Source organism: Nothoprocta perdicaria, unplaced genomic scaffold, assembly GCF_003342845.1.
Source record: "Nothoprocta perdicaria isolate Ctin4 unplaced genomic scaffold, notPer1 scaffold_141, whole genome shotgun sequence".
In the NCBI taxonomy this organism is placed as follows: Eukaryota; Metazoa; Chordata; class Aves; order Tinamiformes; family Tinamidae; genus Nothoprocta; species Nothoprocta perdicaria.
The window spans coordinates 1,317,621-1,335,810 of NW_020454550.1; the positions used below are offsets into that span (position 1 = coordinate 1,317,621).

The window sequence follows — 18,190 nt, forward strand, 5'->3', positions numbered from 1 at the left end:
CCCTGCAAGGAGGGTGTTTGTGGAGATGCCCCTGCTGGCTGGGCGGGCAGGGGACGCCATCCCCGCTCCTGCAGCCGCGCTCTCCGCCAAGGGCGGCCCAGGCCTCGCGGCGCCTGGAAGCAGCTCGTGGTTTCCACGCTGTGTGTCTAATCCTTCTGGAAGTCATCCTCAAAAGGGCCATGATTTTATTAATGTGCTCTGGGGAAGAAAACGTGTTTTTTTGCATGCTTAAACATTCATTTAATGATATGCCTCGGAGCTGACATGGAACATCTCTCTTGTGAAGAAAGGCTGAGAGAGCTGGGYCTGTTCAGCCTGGAGAAGAGGAGGCTGAGGGGGGACCTGATCAGTGTSTATAAATACCTCAAGGGAGGCAGTGAGGAGGAGGGGGGCGGCCTCTTTGCAGTGGTGGCCACTGATAGAGCTAGAGGAAACGGCCACAAACTGAAGCACCAAAAGTTCCACAGGAACTTGAGGAAAAATTTCTTTCCTGTCAGGGTGACAGAGCCCTGGAACAGGCTGCCCAGGGAGGTTGGGGAGTAGAGTTCCCTAATACCTATTACCAGCGTACAGCGTCTGCAGATTTCCCTGGGAGAGCTGCATGCCGTGCTSCAGACCCCCCATCGCAGCCCTTACGGCAGGTGCCCTTGTCACCTCCGTCGCGGGGCGCCGGGCCGGCGGCCGCTAGGKGTCCGTGTCGGCGCGGGCTGGCGGCCGCCCGCGGCCCCGCGCCGCCACGCTCGCTCCCGTGTTGCTCCGCTCCGGCGYTCCTGCGCCTCCCGGCGCCTGGCTGGATTAAGGGACTCGTGTTTGTAAAGCCTTCCACGGGAACTTCTTGAGTCATTTTTGTCTGAGGGAGAGATACAGGTTCAGGTACACATGCATACRGGTATATACCACAAATATATGTGTAATATATACACAGATACACAATAATGTGTATATATGTAATAGAATATACTGCATATAATGTGTAATATAAAGATATACACAAATAATGTGTGTGTGTATACTTGTAGACGATATATATGAAAATATGCTGAGATTCAACCCGCAATGAAAACTCTAAAGAACCRACTTCCCTTTCTGCTGGGCTCTTTGGGCATCCTGGTGGTCTGTGCTGATGCCTTATTACAACTTACTATAACTTATTATAGTTATATATATATATATAAAATATATAATATATATTATATATAAAAATATATAAAAATATATATTATAATATATAAAATATAAGTTATATATAAATATTATATATTATATTATATATATAATATATATAATGTATAGATTATATATAATATATGTAATATATAATATATATTATATATTATATTATATATATAATATATAATTATATATATGATGTATAAGATAATATATATAAGTTATATGTATAAGTTATTATAGTCATTATAGTATAGATGCCTTATTACAACTAATTATAACTTATTAAAGTTAGTATAGTTCATACCAGTGGAGGCTTGTTTACCTATGCAACATGTAGGAAAAAGGTTCAATAACCTTAAACACTGGTGTCCAGCTGGTCTCCGGTTGCTGCTTCACAAGGATGCACGTTGTGTGTGTCCCTTGCTGGCCCCTGCAGAAGTCTCAATGACTCCTGTAGGTCAGACTAAATCCTGCCTGGGTGAGTAGGTGCCCAGCGCCTGCAAGGAGGGAGCATCGTGAGGAACCTGCCTGCCTTCTGCAGGGAAGCTGCCAGCAGAGGGAAGTAGCAGGAAATCCAAGGCAGACAGAACCAGGAGCTGAGTTGTGTGGATGAGCCACAAACTCATTAAAGATGTGTGTCATTACTGAGACGTCCTGAGCACGGCTTGGTTTGCCCCACACAGCATCTCTGTTAAATGCTCGAGACCTCGTGCTATAATGTGTGTGTAGCACCTCTTCCTAGCAATTGTTGCTGTCTGTTGTGTCTGTTAAATGTCTATGTCTGTTAAATTATGTTAAATGTCTTATGTGTTAAATTATACTTCAAGGTTGACCATCGTTTAAAAAAAAATGCATCTATCTCATGAAAACGAACAGTTATTTATTAAATGTGTACACAATATGCAGAATGTTGTGTTGTGCATTAGGTGTACAATGTGTCTGAAATCTGCCCTGCCATTGCCCACAGGAGAGTTGATGACGGTGGCCCGATGGATGAGGGAATTCATCGCGCAGCATCCAGACTACAAGCAAGACAGCGTGATAACTGATGAGATGAATTACAGCCTTATCTGGAAATGCAACCAGATTGCACAAGGCCAGGCCGAATGTCCGGAGCTCCTGGGAGTGGGATTTAACAAGAAGCCAAGTGGAAGCAAGACTGGCTCTTCGTAATGAATGTGTCTTACACAGGAGGAAGTTGTAAGCGTTTTAGCAAAGCACTAGCAAGGGTACTGTGAATCTGGCACAGCTTCATGGTGTGAAGACCAAAACAGGTGATACTGCACTATAAAATGGGCCAATCTGCCTGAATATTCATTTAAGGCGTCCTAGGGTGGGCATATTCTTTATTGTTAAGGTTTATACAATGTACATGTAAATAGTAAAATATTTTTATGATTAACATCAATGTATTTTAATAACATTGTATCTAAAGTTATTGTGAATTAGCTTGTAACTTTTATATRCTTATTCTAGAAAGAAAAAAATTGTCCTGAACAGCTTTGTAAATGTAATGGTACTTGTATATTATATGCATTCCAGTTACCGAATGTTTACTGTAATTTTTCTAACCTGGAATGTGCTAAGTAATCTTCCTTATTGTGTATTTAAAAAAAAAAAAAAAGCCTTCTGGATCTACCCAGTTCATGGAGGCTGGAGGCTTCTGCCTCTCATTCTGATTTTGAAAGTATATAAGACTATGTGAATGCATGTGCAGTCTGTTTGTTAATCTTTCCAGCAGTTTCCAGCTGCCACAGGACCTGCATCCCTTCGCCAGCTGCCCAGCTGGGAGGAACTGGTCTCTGCATTCAGATAACGCAAGTGCATCTGTCTCCTGATAAATTTAGTCTTAGGAAAGAGTTGCCCTATTCTTTATGTAACCTGCAGTTCCTGCATATAAAATAAGAAGTCACAACATAAAAGTATGGTCTCCCYGATGCATGGTTGCCCTTTTCCCCCTCTCAAGTCAAAACGCTGTCATAGTTTGAAAAATTGCCCAAGTAATATGTGATTTTTAAAAAGCTGCAAGGGGCGAAGGAGGAAAGAGGAGGGAATCAGAGCTGTGAGACGGATCTCTTTCCAAAGGACTGGGAGAGACCTGCCCTGCTCTGTGGTGCTCCGTAACTGCTCTTTTGCCCCCCTTTCTGCTGGTGAGTCAAAAATGAGTGCAGCACAAAAGCAAGGACCTGCAGATGCTTTCTGAAGGTTGAGTTTCTCCTTTGCTCTTRTTATTTTAAGTATCTTTGTCAGCATGTTTGTTTCCTCTAAGGTACTCGATGTAGAGAGCTGAGGTACCTTCAGAGCTGCAGGTAGGGGCAACCTAATCCCCTTTGGAAAACTGATCATGGAGTGCACTGATCCTTTAGAGTCAGTGCTGGGAGTGATTGTGAAGTATTTTAAAAGTAGCCATTGCAGCTGTAAATAAAGCAAATTTATGGGGCCTTTTTAATTTAGCTTCTTAACTGGCTTCAGAAATGAATTGTGTTATGGGTAGATTATGCAAAGCTTCCTGCAAGACAAGTATCATACTCATAAGTATCTTAAGATGTAATAATTTTTTAAAAGAACTAATGGAGAAAACTGCAGCGCAGGTGCGTTAAGAGGAAGCTTTTCTGTACTGACATTAGGCTTTGTGCTGTGTCCCCAGGTGTGCGTTAGAGAATAAAAGAATGCTTTTTTCTGCTGTGCTGGATTTGTTTTAATCAAGGTGTAAATGGCACTCATATGCTGATTTAGTTCCTGGCATAAGGAAATTAAAAATAAAAATCACAGTGTGTGGTTGTCACTTGCGTGAGTCCAGTGCCCGTCTCCAGCAGTCAGCGAGGAGCGTTGCCTACCTGGCCCGTCCAGCTCRCACTACCCACACACACGTATTTTTACTTGGCAAAGCTCCCGGGAAGGACTAATGGCAAATGCTCTCCCAGGCCTGCAGCYGAGCAGTCCTCGTTGCTGTAGTGGGAGCAGCTCCTGCCACCAGGTAAGGGTTAGAAGATGCCTTAAGGACCAGACATCTGCTGGGACTGAATCTCCTTATTCTTTTTTTTTCTTTTTTCTTCCTCAAACCGATACTCAATCACAGTTCTAGGCTGGTAGGTGGCCACTGTCATATCCTGAGGGAGAAAGACATTTTTGTTTTAATGCTTAAAATGTGGTTTGAAGTTTCCTTTATGCGTTCTTGCATAGACATTTCAAGGAAGGGTGGGAAGGATCAASTGCAAACCAGCTCCTTGATGTCTAATTAAGGTGTCCATTGCTGTGTAAAGTTGAAGTATGTGCCCCAGCCTGGTCTAGGCAGTGTGGTAAAATCACATGGGCACAAAGGGCAAGTTGTTGCCATCTCAGTGGAGTGGTTACTGCCTTGGAGGTGACTAAGCAGGGCAATTGTGCACCCTGAGAGGTGGAGAAGTGCTGCCCAGGCAGGGAGCCTTAGCAGAAAGCATGAGAAACCCCCTGGGGCCAGGACTGGCGGATTCCTGTGCTTGCAGTCATCAGGTGCTTTCAGGGAAATAATGGCCTTTCCAAAAGCCGCTGAGCAAAGAAGGAAAGAACCACCAAGCACCTGAGGTCAGAAGTGCTTGATTCCCTGCCCAGAGCACTCTAATACATTAATCACGGCACTTSCCACAACCATCTTCATGTCCTCTCAACTATGCAGTTGCCCTAACTCAATTGCAGTGGTTGAATCATCCCCTTTCACTCTATTGTCAAGTCAAGAGAACCTATAGTTCTTGTCTCCTGAGCCCTCAACACTCTGGACAGTAACATTCCTCCCGTTTTTTCTTAATAGGCAGAATACCTCAATGTAAGTGCTTTTTTTTTTTCTTYTAAGTTGTTTTAGCTATGTTTTTATTGTGTATTAAGCCTTTAAAATGTGGTTCCTTTTATATGTGCATGCAGTTCTGCCAGCACTTTGTTGTTGCAGGWGCGGTGCCTCTTGTAATGCACCCTGCTCCTGCACGTGATAGTTGCCCTTGCTTTAAGGTGTGCTGGAGGATTGCTAGTGACTGCAATGAGGAGCAGTACTGTTGCATACAAGAGAACAGAAGGAAAAATGCTGATTTGAAGTGTTAACAGCAGAAATCAGAGATCTCCACTTCAAAAGAYCTGATCATTTCCTGCAATTTTCTTGTAGCAGAAAGATCCATGAAAGGATGTAARAAAAACTTACATTTGTAAGTGGTAAACGTTGCAATGAGCTTATTTGTCCCCACTGAAGGAGGGTGGGAGTAGCGCAGTTGCTGCCATGTGGCAGAAACAGGGACAGCTTCATGGCACTCATCGTGAGGACTAAACCAAAAGCATCTCCACAGCATTGCCAATTTTGCTGCAATGTTGAATCAGAAGCCACCAAAGTGCTTGCTACACAGGGTGTTTTATAGGAATGAGACTGAGCTGAAGTGTAGCAAGGGCTGAGCCACAATCTCTCCTAATTATAACTGAAGTATTGAGGCTGAAAGGATTTAAGGGGCCCACTTAAAGTGCTTGCAAAAAAAAAAAAAAAAAAAAAAAAAGCAAAGAGATTAATAAAATGTTTGATATGTTTGATGCTGCCATTGCCACCAAAGATGTGGCTTCAGAAGCACGCTGCCTTGTGCAGGTGTCACTGGCATTTTGTGGAAGTGCAGCCCATCTTCTGAGAACACACCTGAGCAACTGAAGCTCAGATCTAAAGTGCTTAGGCCATSTAATACATACATAAAACAACCGTTGGATCTTTTTAATTCTCCTGGGAAAGCGAATTAAGGAAGGAACCTGCAGGCCTCTACGTGTTTTCAGAAGATGGGCTTCATTCAGAATATCCTATAGCTACTCTGAAAGCTCTTCATGCTATGCTGACGTAAAGAAGGATGTGTTGTCTGACACTGAGAAGGTAAAAGTGGCCGCAGTACAGCAAAACAAGGGTAGAACAGAGAAAAAAAAAGTTATTAACAAAATGCTCAGAATTACAAAGGAAAGCGTTGGCTGGTGTGTGCTGGCTCCTTGTCAATAACTTCTAAGAGTTTGTGTTCTGGTTGAAAAAATGCTAGTTTATAAAATACTAAAACAACAACTGTTCTTACTCTGGAGGTATTCATGTCTCCTATTAATGCAATTAGATCCCAGGAAAGCAGCTTCTTATGGGGATGACAGTATAGGTTTTGATGAGGGCAAATAACATCCTGCCATCTGACCAACAGCGTCCTGGTGCACGGTAAGGGACTGTTCAGGGTCTGTTGCTCTCGCTTCTGGATGATGGAAATTTACTTTTCCTTCTCTCCTGAACAGAAAGGAAAGTTAATATATGGGATTTGKTGATAAATTAGAGATTTATTATTTGTATATATCCTGCAATGGTCAGACACTTTTGAGCTCTCTTTATTTCTCCAGGCCTATAATAAAATGATTAAATAAAGATGCTGCCAGATCTCAGTTCTGCCAAACTCACTTTCTACCACTTAGAGTGCAAACTGAATTTAAAGCAGTGGGAGAATTACTGCTAAATTATCCCTTCTCTGCATGGGAAATCTGTGTTGGCATAAAGATGCTAGAAATAGCTCGGGGCTTGGATTTTATTTAAGGAGGAGAAGGGCTCATGTCCAGGAGAAGAAGTTAGGAAAAGCAGGGAGCAAAGTGTGAAGAAGTGAAGGCTCTGAACATCAAGTCCCTGCAAATTTCCCTGTTTTTCCCCACTCTTTGGTCTGTGCTGGGGCTGGCTGGGAAGCAGCTGCACCCAAGATGACCTCCCGCTCGCTAACATTTCACTTGCGTTTATTCTTTCCCTTGAATCATTTACTAGGTTGGCCTCTGTGCCTCCTAGGCTTTTCCCATACATGCACACACACTCACAGGGCTGGACATTTAATCCCCGTGAGCTTACTCACAGCATGGGCATCAGAGGCCAAGAACTTGCAGTATTTTTCTTGGCCATGTAAGGGCTTGGGGCTCCCTGCCCAGAGACTGTCATGCAGCCGCCTAATGAAAAACAGGAAAGCATTCCTGAGAAACCACTGCGCCAAAGGGAAGCAGCACTCAGCATCGCCGGGGCTCCGTATCCTTCACTCCACCCTTGCGGATCYGCATTGCTCATCCCGCTGGCACCAGCCAAAGCCCATCCCATCCCAGCAGCTGCCGGACAAGGATGGCCTTGATCAGCAGAGGCCAAGCCTGGAGCCTTCTCTAAGAGCACGGCCCCTGCTCTGGGCAGTGGCAGATGCGCTGGTGTTTGGGCAGTGGGTTTGCAGGCGGTGTTTTGCGTTCGGGGCGCAGTACCCTGCGTGCCTGGGCACACATCACCACTGTCCAAAGTGCTGTGTCCCAGCGGGATGAGCTRCAAAGGAGCAAAATGAACCCTGAGCTAGTGTTGCCAACACAGCAGCACCCAGAAAGGCTGGAAAGGCACACAGATCAAAAAGTGCCAAATCTGCGTTGGTCCCAGCTGTAGTGACATGGACAGGCATGAGAGCTGAGAAGCAACTTGCTAAACCCAGTGCCAGGCCTAGGTGGCCCCCTGAGGCAGGAGGCAACACGTGGAGCKGGGGAGGGAAAACACACGGCCTCTCTGCAAACTACTGAGGGGTAAATGAAGCGGCCTGAGGTGCCTCGGGCTGCTGAAGGGCCCTGCAGGCTGAAGAGCCCTCCAGGCCAAGCAGACCTGACAGGCATTCAAGGGGAAGGGGGTACCTGATGGTAGCAGAGGCTGGAAAGGAGGCCAGCCCGTCTGCAACGCCTCAATACTTTAGGACACGGCGTATCCCAAACAACTGCGAGATGAATAGGAGAGCTCCCTGTCAACTTGAGTTAGTTCCTATTCCTAAAAATAAACAGTTCTAGCCAATAAAAAACACTCAGCATTAGAAAAAAATATCTCTGATTCTACTCAAAGAATGGTACAAAATAACATATCTTGGAATTTTGTCTTTTTTTTCCCCCCTTTATTTATGGTCAGCCCGGCTGGCACAAATCCCGCTGCCATTTCCAGGGCCGTGTCTGGGAAGCCCTGAGCACACAGCAAGGCCACGGCCTCGTAAAGGCAGGTGTGCTGTCACCGTGTGCTGGCCCAGTGCACATCCTGCCCCATGGCTCCCTCCGGAGACACCATCAGCCTCTGCCTTTGCTATGTGAAAAGCTGGAACAAAAAGCTGTTTCTCAGCCTGCCCTAGGAAAGCAAGATCCAAGAGGCAGAAAGGAAACTGGGGAGGGTGGAGCTGGGTAGCCCACTATTCAAGGAGAGGCCTTGGCTGACGGCAGCGTTTGTCCACGGCTGCCTCGCGTGTTTACGGGTTTTTACAAAGCTTTGTAGCGGTTGTCAAGGTAGACAAGGGCAGGCTGTTCTCGGGGAAAGGAGTGTTTCCTCCAGCACTCCCAACAGTGGATAACGTGCCAGGCTCGATGGGAATGTGCAGATCTGGACTCTCTCCCCAGCTCTGCCTCCATCCCGGTCCTGCACACCCATTTCTTACCTTTAAGCACAAACAAATACATAGCACAAATTAATTTGGTTGGTACTAACAGTTTCCTTTTAAACGTCTTGTATCTTACTTGCAGTAGTGACCGTGATCAGCCAGATTTGTGCCTGGTTTGTGTGGCTTCTGTGGACTGTGCCCTGGGACAGCACAGGCTGTGTGTGATTCCCAGCAAAGTGCAGAAAAATGCTGAAAGCAGGAGATTAAAAAGCTGCATCTTTGTGGCAGATCTCCAGTCACATGAAGCAGTCAGTATGACAGGTCCCACTATAGCAGCTACTTCCAAAAGAATTTTTTGTGGAGTAAGAAACACATGATTTTTTTTTTTTTCAGTTTTGTGAGCAGCTTAATGATTTGTTTGGATAGGAAATGGAAATAAATAAATAAATAAATAAATAAATARATAGATAGATAGATAAATAAATAAATAAAAGAGTTCAGATGTACCCAGCAAATCTCAGCTGCTCTGCAGCAGAGAGCTGTAAGGGCACTTGGTCACCACAGCCCAAGAAGCGAAACCCAGCTTCATGAAGGGGACCTGTAAAGGGGATTTCGGGGCAGAGCGTTTGCATTAGTAGTGGCCTCTGTCCCAGAGCCAAGGGGGATCCGGTAGCTGAAATTAGGGTGGACAGACCACATCCAAATACTGATCAGTTCACCCTCCTCTTCCCTGGTGTCTCCCTGGGGAGSAGAAGGTCACTCAGGTTTGTGAGCCTATCTGTGATCCCCAGCCCTGTGGCAAAGAGCCTGCAGGTGGCAACCCTGCTCCTGTCTTGGCTCCAGGCCCTCCTTCCAGACACCTCACTCTCCTTCCGCTGCTGGGCCTGTCTCAAGTCGCCCTTCCCCCTGGGACCTCTTGGCCAGCCCTACTTCTCTTTCAGGAGCCCTCCCACCCTCTTTTTACCCCTCTTCCTGTCATTTCCACAGCTTACTCTCCCATCCAACTGCTTCTTCAGCCCCCATGTAAGCCCTGCCTTCTGATCTGACCTCTCCTCCCTCAGAGAAAGGGAGCTGTCTGCCCTTCTCCAGCTGCACGCCTGCCACGCTGCACATCCAGGGAAGAAAAACAGGAGGCACTGACTGCTTCCCTACTACCTAAAAGGTGGAAAAGCCGGAAGAAGTTGTGTCTGACACAGCACTGACCAGCCTGTAGCACTCTTAAAATACCTTGTTTTATTTGTCATCATGAGGGAAGACTTTGCAAGATGTACATGGCCTGGACATGAGGACCCGGGAAGTCAGAGTCCACCTGTGTTTGGCTTTTTTTGTTCATGTTCATGTTGGGGAGGGGAGGGAAAAAATAAATAAATAAGGGAGATGTCATAAAGCTCCATTTTGGCCAGACATCACTTATCTGGCTGACCCATGGAAGAGACCAGCTGAGATTTCAGTGTGGGCGGGAAGAGGCAGGTCTGGCAAAGAGAAAGATCTGTGAATTGCCTGCAAGAGGACAGACATTGGAATTTGTGCCTGTATCTAGGAAGGTGGGGGAGCAGACAGTAGAATGGACACCCGTAAGCCATCTAAAGGGCGAGACACTGAGGAGGACCCACAAAAGGCTGCCTGATAAGGCAATTAGATAGTAAGGAGGGAAACAAGAGAACAAGAGAAATCCAGGGAAGATTAGACATCAATGTGAGTATGAAGCCTGAGAGTCCAAGAGGTGCAAGGCATTACTTGGCATTGAAGGCCTTCTTTTTTTTTGTAAATTTTATCTTAAAAAGAAAATTTAAAAACACTTCTAACTTTGAGCCATTCTTTGCAATTTAGAAGTCCTCAAATGAGTGCCAAGAAATGCTTTTACTCTTTTGCTTTGGTATGCACAGAGTAAGGCAGGTAGCTTCTACATATGTGGTTAAAATAAAACAGGTTTTTGATACATAAACATTAATGCTTTTCCAAAAAAATCTGCCTTCCTAGTGCCTTCCTAGAAAAAAAAAATGGGGTTTTCCTCCTCCATATGTCTTTCTGTGTGATACATATGAACTGAAAGGGAAATAATATTTCTCAGATAATATGGTAATTTAAAATGGAAAACAAGCTTTTGGTTATTTTGAMCCTCAGTCAAAATGAAATTTTGAAAATTTTGAAATTTTGGTGAAAATTATGATCAAAAAATTTGCTGTTGAAAGAAAGGAAGCCAAGGCTGGAGAATTGCTGAGAGCAGCATGAGCAGTGATGAACAGCAAGAGACCTGGGCAGCTCCAGTCAGTATCCAGTCAGGATTGTTCGTGTCCCAGAGGGCCTCAATTTGGCCAGCAAGCAACAGGCAGGGGCAACACTGGGGCCTCCACATGTTGCAGTAAGTGGCCACTTTATTTATTTATTTATTTATTTATTTATTTATTTATTTATTTATTTATTTATTTAAGATGGACTCATCAAAGAAAAACTCAATGTGAGACCTTTGAGATTATGGCACTTTCCAGGAAGTGGAAGACCAGATTCTAGGTGCTGTGCTGCCTGAAAAGGTTCAAATACGCATAGTTTTCTCAGGTAGTACCTAAACCAGTTCGTTAACATGTTTTCTAAAGGGGCTCTGGAAAGGGTGGGATTCCTGCTGTGCTTTGCTACCATAGAGCACTTAGGAGAACATATATTTATATCTCTGTATAAATCTGTAATGTACTGACATCTTCATTACTTTGCAATGTTCTGGTTGCCTAATCTTAAAACGCATAAAATAGAGCTAGAGACAGCCAAGGCCAAAGAGGATAATCAGAAAAGTAGATCTCTCATAACAAGAGAGACTAAGGAATTTTCCCCGGATTCTTACTCTTGGAAAATAGGCATCTGGGGGGGGGGGAATATGGTAACGGTACATAAAATTAAATCAACTAAGTAAATTGTGAAATCCATCACTGTAAGATGTCATGGAGGCCAAATATGAAAGAGTTCAGTAGGATATTAGGTGAAATAATGGAAAATATATAGCTATAGTACCTAGATAGTGGCATCATCACCACTATTATTATTATCATTATTATCCATGTTAATATTCAGTGTTCTGATTGGCATCATCTGGGTGCCATCTCCAGTCATATAAGTCCCCAAATCACAGACTGCTGGGACATGAAARATGTGTTAGGGAAGGGATGATTTTTTTCAGGCTCTTCTCCTGAATAAGTCAAGAAGTTGTCATCAGATCACATAGCACTGCTGTGTATGGAACACTATGGGTCCTCTCTGAGTATCCTAGACTAAAATGTGCTAGGGTGAAGAACCAGAATGGGATCTTCTCCAAGCAGAAGTGTTGCAGGGCCTAAATACAGCACTGGGAGGTTTGGATGAGATGAGAGGTTTGTGTCTTGGTGTTCACAAGCTGGGAACGATAAGTGTTCCTCCTCCACGGTGTCTCAGAAAGGCTGCAGGGCTGGAGCAGCTCAAGTCTCTTGGACGCACCAGCAGATCTTCCTATGCTCACCCTGTGATGAGTGATGTTCTCACATCTGCCCCATCACCGCTGTCACTGGTACTTGCTCCCAGCTTTCTGCTAGCTGCCTTTTCCCTAGGCCACTTGCTGTGCCTGGAGGATCCTTCCTGGTCTTTCAAGCACAAACAAACRTCTCCTCTTCCTTCCAGTTCTCATCTTCCAATGCTGGGTGTGTTTCCAATACTGCTGACTTCATGGTTCACTCCTGAGCTTCTACTGGTTGTATAGCAGTTAAGTAAAAAAGATAGAGCCTCAAAGCAGGGGTTGTTGCCCGTTGAGACTCTGCAGAGCATTGCAAATCTCTGATCAATTACCTGATAACAACTGATGTTCAGAGTGTTTTATATCAAAATGAGGTAGGCTGCCTACTTCTGCTTCTCTAACCGGTGTGGCTATAAATGTGCAGTAACARCACCAAGGTTACCTGGGTGTTACAGCAACAGTAAATGACAGCAGAAAGTCGCCTGGCAGGAGGTTTCTGTAATTGGAATGGGTAAACAGATTATCTGCTGCTATTCTTCTCTGCTTATCCATTCACTGGAAATGTTATATAACATACACCTGCAGTCAAGGCTTTCTTAAACATAGGAACTGAATTTAATTTGCGGAAATTTTTTGCACAACACATTTGCAAGGGGAAGGCAGGCCACTAGTGCAGTAAACTTACCTACCTGCTGCCAGGTCCGTTCAGCTACAGTGGGTATTGGCAACATATCTATGTGAGACAACAGTGTTCGTGAGGAGCATTTTCTCCTTTTGACTATTCAAAAGTGTGCAGAACTGTATATAGCAAGTACACATTTTACAGGAAAAGGTCAAGWCATGAACAGCTACATTCTGATAAAAACTCCATCCTTTACTAAATTCAGACACTAGGCTATATAATTGTGCTGCATCTAGATCTAAATGTCCTATTCACGGGAGATAAGAGAAAATGCCCCATAATTTCAAATTAGAGCAAGAGAAAAAAGCGGTTATTCTAGTAACATACATCTTCCTGGCAAAGTAAAATAGCCTCTAGTGTATTCACATTTTAAAGCTTTTTCCTATCGCCAGAGGATAAAAAGTGTAATTAGGATGAATTGCTTTAAGTGGCTTCTCTTAAATTATTCTCTTCAGTGGGTAAGTTAGCAAACAATGCAAGATTTTGAGGTGAAAACTGCTCATTTGTGCTCTTTCCACAGCAAGACTAAAATCATCTCATGCCACAAACCGTGAAGGCTKCAAGGAGACGGAAACCAAGCAAGGGGCTGTGCACAAAACACGGCTCATTCTTTTGCTTTCTAAAAAGTCCTCCACAGACCACAAAAACAGATTTGTAGCTACCATCACACGTTTGGCTTCTGCAGTTGCTGCCCAGCAAAAAAAAAAAAAAAAAGGCTGAGTTAGCATATCTTTTATAGCACTGTGAAAAGTCACAGAATCAGCTCAGGAATATTACAAAGTTGGTAAGACCTCGTGCTTATCTAACAGGCTTGTTCAGCGCCCTCATGATAAACACCAAAGCTGACAACTGGAAGGGGAAAGGGGAAGGCAATTTTAATGAGAAGTACAGGAGTGCTCAGACAACACCACAAAGGGGCCTGTCGGTCTGCCAAGATTAAGGAATGCTCCACGGACAAAGGCAGGAAGTTCCCTTTCCTTTTTCTCTGAGCAAGGCACTGAAGCTGTTTTTTCCCTGCCGTAGATGTCACTGCTTTCAAACATACATTGAAAACAAAAGCTATTTGTTCTTGTGCGTTTAAAAATATACATATTAAAATATATATTTCCTTTATACATGGGAGGAATATATCGTTTTCCTTTTCTCTGTCAGATGTGGTATTTCTCTCTAGCAGCTCGTGGCCATTCACGTTCAACAGCCAATTGTTTCCCTCGAGTTTTCTTTAAAGCCGCAGAAGTAAATGAGCTTGCATATGTTTAAAAAGAAAGAAGGGAACATTGAAACATTGAGTCTAGCTTGCCCAAACAGATCTTACTGATCTTTTTTCTTTTTCTTTTTTTTTAACCTGCAAGGCAATTTGCAACAGGAAAACTGAAACTGCTGGAGAGGAGGAGTTCATAGSAGCAACAGGGACTCTGCCAGGAGATTAGGGCCCAGATCCTCCCCTTGCTTTGGCTCCTGAAAGCGGAGTAAYTGCCCAGAGCCGGGAGAAGAATTTGATCTGTTTTCTTGCACTGGTATTCTGAGGGCAAATTACCATGATTAATGAGTTACTGTTTGTGATCAGATCTGCAGTAACCGGCCATGGGACGATTGCTAGAGGTTGCTCTGCTGCTCAACCACAGCCCATGTCTGCAGCATTGGCAACGAGGAGGCTGCTCGTGGGCCTGGGGGACAGAGGAAGCGCAAAGTGGGAGCTGRGCACAAGGATTTTGCACAGAACCCTCGGCAAATGGAGCAGGCAAAGGGAGCAGAAAACCCTGCTGGCAATGGGCAGCTCCTGCCTGTACCAGGAACATGCCCTACCTTGTATCCCCTGCCTGTTGCTGCTGGGAAATAAAACATAGTACTTCAATCTCTGTGGCTAACAAGTTTCGCACAATAACCCCACAGGCTGAGAGCAATGGGGAAATGGAGGACAACTGCCACCTGGGAACCTGCCATGGTCTGATTGCCCGCATGTGCCCTTCCTTAAATGCTGGGTGGCTCTTTGTAATCAGGGGGTTCAAAGAAGGCAGCGGGACTGGAAGCACTTGAGTACTAATAAGGCTGAGGCTGACCTGGACGAGGGCACGGAGTGCACCCTGAGCAAGTTTGCAGATGATACCAAGCTGGGTGGAGTGGCCGACACTCCGGAGGGCTGTGCTGCCATCCAGAGGGACCTGGACAGGCTGGWGAGTTGGGCAGAGAGGAACCTCATGAGGTTCAATAAGGACAAGTGCAGGGTCCTGCACCTGGGGAGGAATAACCCCAGGCACCAGTACAGATTAGGGGTCGACCCGCTGGAGAGCAGCTCCATGGAGAGGGACCTGGGAGTCCTGGTKGACACCGAGTTAACCATGAGGCAGCAGTGCTGTCATGGCCAAGAAGGCCAATGGGATCCTGGCTGCATCAGGAGGAGTGTGGCCAGCAGGTCGAGGGAGGTGATTCTGCCCCTCTACTCAGCTCTGGTGAGGCYGCACCTGGAGTATTGKGTGCAGTTCTGGGCACCCCAGTATAGGAGGGACGTGGAGCTTCTCGAGAGGGTCCAGAGAAGGGCAACCAGGATGATTAAGAGAATGGAACATCTCTCGTATGAGGAGAGACTGAGTGAGCTGGACCTGTTTTCTCTGGAGAAGGCTGAGAGGGGATATGATTAATAAGTATAAGTTCAGGAAGGGAGAATGCAGGGAGGAAGGGGACAAGCTGTTTTCATTGGTGGCCAGCGATAGGACGAGGGGTAATGGCCACAAGCTGGAGCACAGGAAATTCCATCTCCAGGTGAGGAGCAACTTCTTTACTGTTAGGGTGACAGAGCAGTGGAACAGGCTGCCCAGGGAGGTTGTGGAGTCTCCTTCTCTGGAGGTCTTCAAAACCCGCCTGGATGCCACCCTGTGCCACATGCTCTAGGTGTGCCTGCTGGAGCAGGAAGGTTGGACTAGATGATCTGTAGAGGTCCCTTCCAATCTTGAATATTCTGTGATTTTTTTGCACATGAAGAGCAATTTCCAGTCATGTAGGCTGAAGGCACTGTGCAAATATTAATCAATGATGTTCTCTACTAACACACGAGCAAGTGAGTGAGGCAGCAGGATGGGAACATTTTGTGCCCTGCGCGGCACCCGTCCCTCCAGGCCTCTGTGCCAGGYGGCACTGCCTGCGCCGGGATATGAGGAATGGGACCCAGCTCCATTTAAGCTGTCGGAGGTGATTGCAGCAGGTTGAACGCAATCAGACAACCTGCAGCAGAGCCAAGGCACTGATTAGCACCCTGCAAAAAGTCCCAGGGGGCTTGCTAATGATCAGGGCTTTTTGATTAGCTGTTATTGCTCTCCACGTGCAGAGCTGTGTTTTACATCGTGCTCAGCAGCTCCGTCCTCACGCACATCCCCACGTGTGCACACRTGGGGCTAGGGGCTCGTTTCACACACCACCTTTCTCTCAGGGGAGGCAAGTGCTGGTGGAGCAGGAGGGACTGCCCTTTGCAGCGAGGTCTGGCCTGCATCTCACTGCAAGTGGTCATGGCCACCCATATATTTTTGTTTCTTCTCCTTTTGCACTTCTTTGGTGGGGGCATTCAGGCATTTGGTGAGGTTTAAAGGTTTAAGAGGCTGTTTTCTCTCAGCTGGCTGTGTTGTTACCACTAGCAAATGTTTCAAAAAAAAAAAAAAAAAAACCCACCCTAAGCTTATAGCTTCTATTACTGTTTTAAAGTAAGATATTTATGGTTCTGTTTTTACTGCTAGCATTTCAAAGACAGGATGCTAAAATATGAATGCCTGTATTCTTTAGTTAGTCTGCTGAAAACTTCTTGTTCCACGCTGCATTTCCTTGCTACCATCTCTTTAAACCYTATGCTCCTTAGCTATTGTCCTTCAGATGTCTTTCCTTTGCTCTCTTCACTGTTTCCTCTATCCCGGCTTCTGCACCAGTTCCACCAGTTTTCAATTTTACCTTCTAAGGTTCTTTTTTTGATCCTTTCTCTCTCTAATTATAATGAATTGCCAACAACCTAAATATTTGTGATTTTATATACAATGTAAAAAGAAGGGAGGCACAGGAAGGAAGTATGTATTTTTAGAAGAAAAAGAGGATGTTTTGAAAGTACCTGCAGAGAGAGACTAGCAGTGCTGGTAATGACATTGGAAGAGTTGTGTGGATCAAATGGGTGAATGCTTTTAGATTTGGATTATCTGAAGGGTGAAACCTGGCCTSACGGAGATGCCGACCACAGGGATCAGTCTGTTCTTATTTTAAGATGTCAACRTGACGATGCAAATTCACTGTGAAGGAAGAGATTTACGTATTCCTCTGGTGACCTAGTCTCAAGTGCTCCAGTGCTGATCTATAGGGTTACAGACAATAACCCTGGTTAGAAGAGCATAAACTGACAACATGAATGAGACCTCAATCTGGTGGACCTAGAAAATCCAACGCTGGTGCTTCCTAAGACCACCTTGCACATGGAAGAGACCAGCAGATCAGGTCTCACGGAAGGAGGGAGGCAATTCACATTCCCAAACATCTGGCTATTCCTCATCCATTCAGCTTCCACGCACTGCCTTTTCCAACAGGTAGGAGCAAGTCTGTGTGGTGTCCATGCCAAGCTGCAGTGTCTCACTAGGGTAGACTCTGAATGTGGCCAAGTCTAGCCCTGGCTGCTCAAGCTGAACAGCAGAACCTGGGGGGAAAAGATCTGGACTTTTAAACACAAGAATTGTAGTTTTCCCACTGACCCAGGTGTCTATCAGCAATGCTCTACTGTATAAATACTGTATCTAGCACAGAGGTGGGCTCTGAGGAATACCAATTAATTTCTTTATTCCTGAAGCCCATGATTTGCTGCAGCAGCGTCATAAGATACCGTCTTTCTAATCCTCATTTTCCTTTGCTGAAACATGTTCAGGATTTTGCCCCTCCCGTTTCTTCTCTGTTCTTTACTTCATTCTAGAAGACAGGCACTTCCTTCCTGTGTCCTCTCTCCGTGTTTTATCTCAAATAAATGTTCTGTTGTGCCACGGTATCACCCGCCCAGAGGCAGAGCTGGGTACATCCGCATCTCTGCTAAGACAAAGCAGTGTGGAGAAAGCACCRTGCAAACAATTAGTCCGTATCTACCTCTGTGCAGCCTACGGGCACGCACCTCTGATGTTATCACCCACTTTGGGTGCTCCGCAACCCRCTGCCGTGTGGGAGGATGGCAAAATTGCACCCCCAGGACATGATGGGGGGCTGAAGCAGCCAAAACACAGCGGGCCAAGGCCCTGCTGCCTGCTGAACCGGTTGTCTGCRGCTCTCACCAAGAACTCGCGGTCTAACCGGTAGAGTCTGCCCCAGGGCGCAGCCTCTGCCTGCGGAAAGGGGCCAGGAGGCAGCGCTGAGTAACGCCGCCGGGAGCGAAGCGCAGCCTTGCTAGCGATGGGCTCGGCCGCGCGCCGCGCTCCTGAGGCGCTTCCGAGGGGAAACCTGGCGGGAATGCTCTGTGGCTGCCCATGGGCC

General features: G+C 45.7%; 1 protein-coding gene across 2 annotated transcripts in view; it reads left to right on the top strand.

Moving 5' to 3' along the window:
• Positions 1 to 3,851, top strand: part of GCLC (glutamate-cysteine ligase catalytic subunit) — a 33,332-nt gene extending 29,481 nt beyond the window's left edge. For both annotated transcript variants that reach the window (XM_026034280.1, XM_026034281.1), the window contains one exon: positions 2,141 to 3,851. In XM_026034280.1, the coding sequence (XP_025890065.1) occupies positions 2,141 to 2,346 (206 nt within the window). In that variant the 3' untranslated portion in view covers positions 2,347 to 3,851. The remainder of the gene's footprint in view (positions 1 to 2,140) is intronic.
• Positions 3,852 to 18,190: the final 14,339 nt, after the last annotated feature.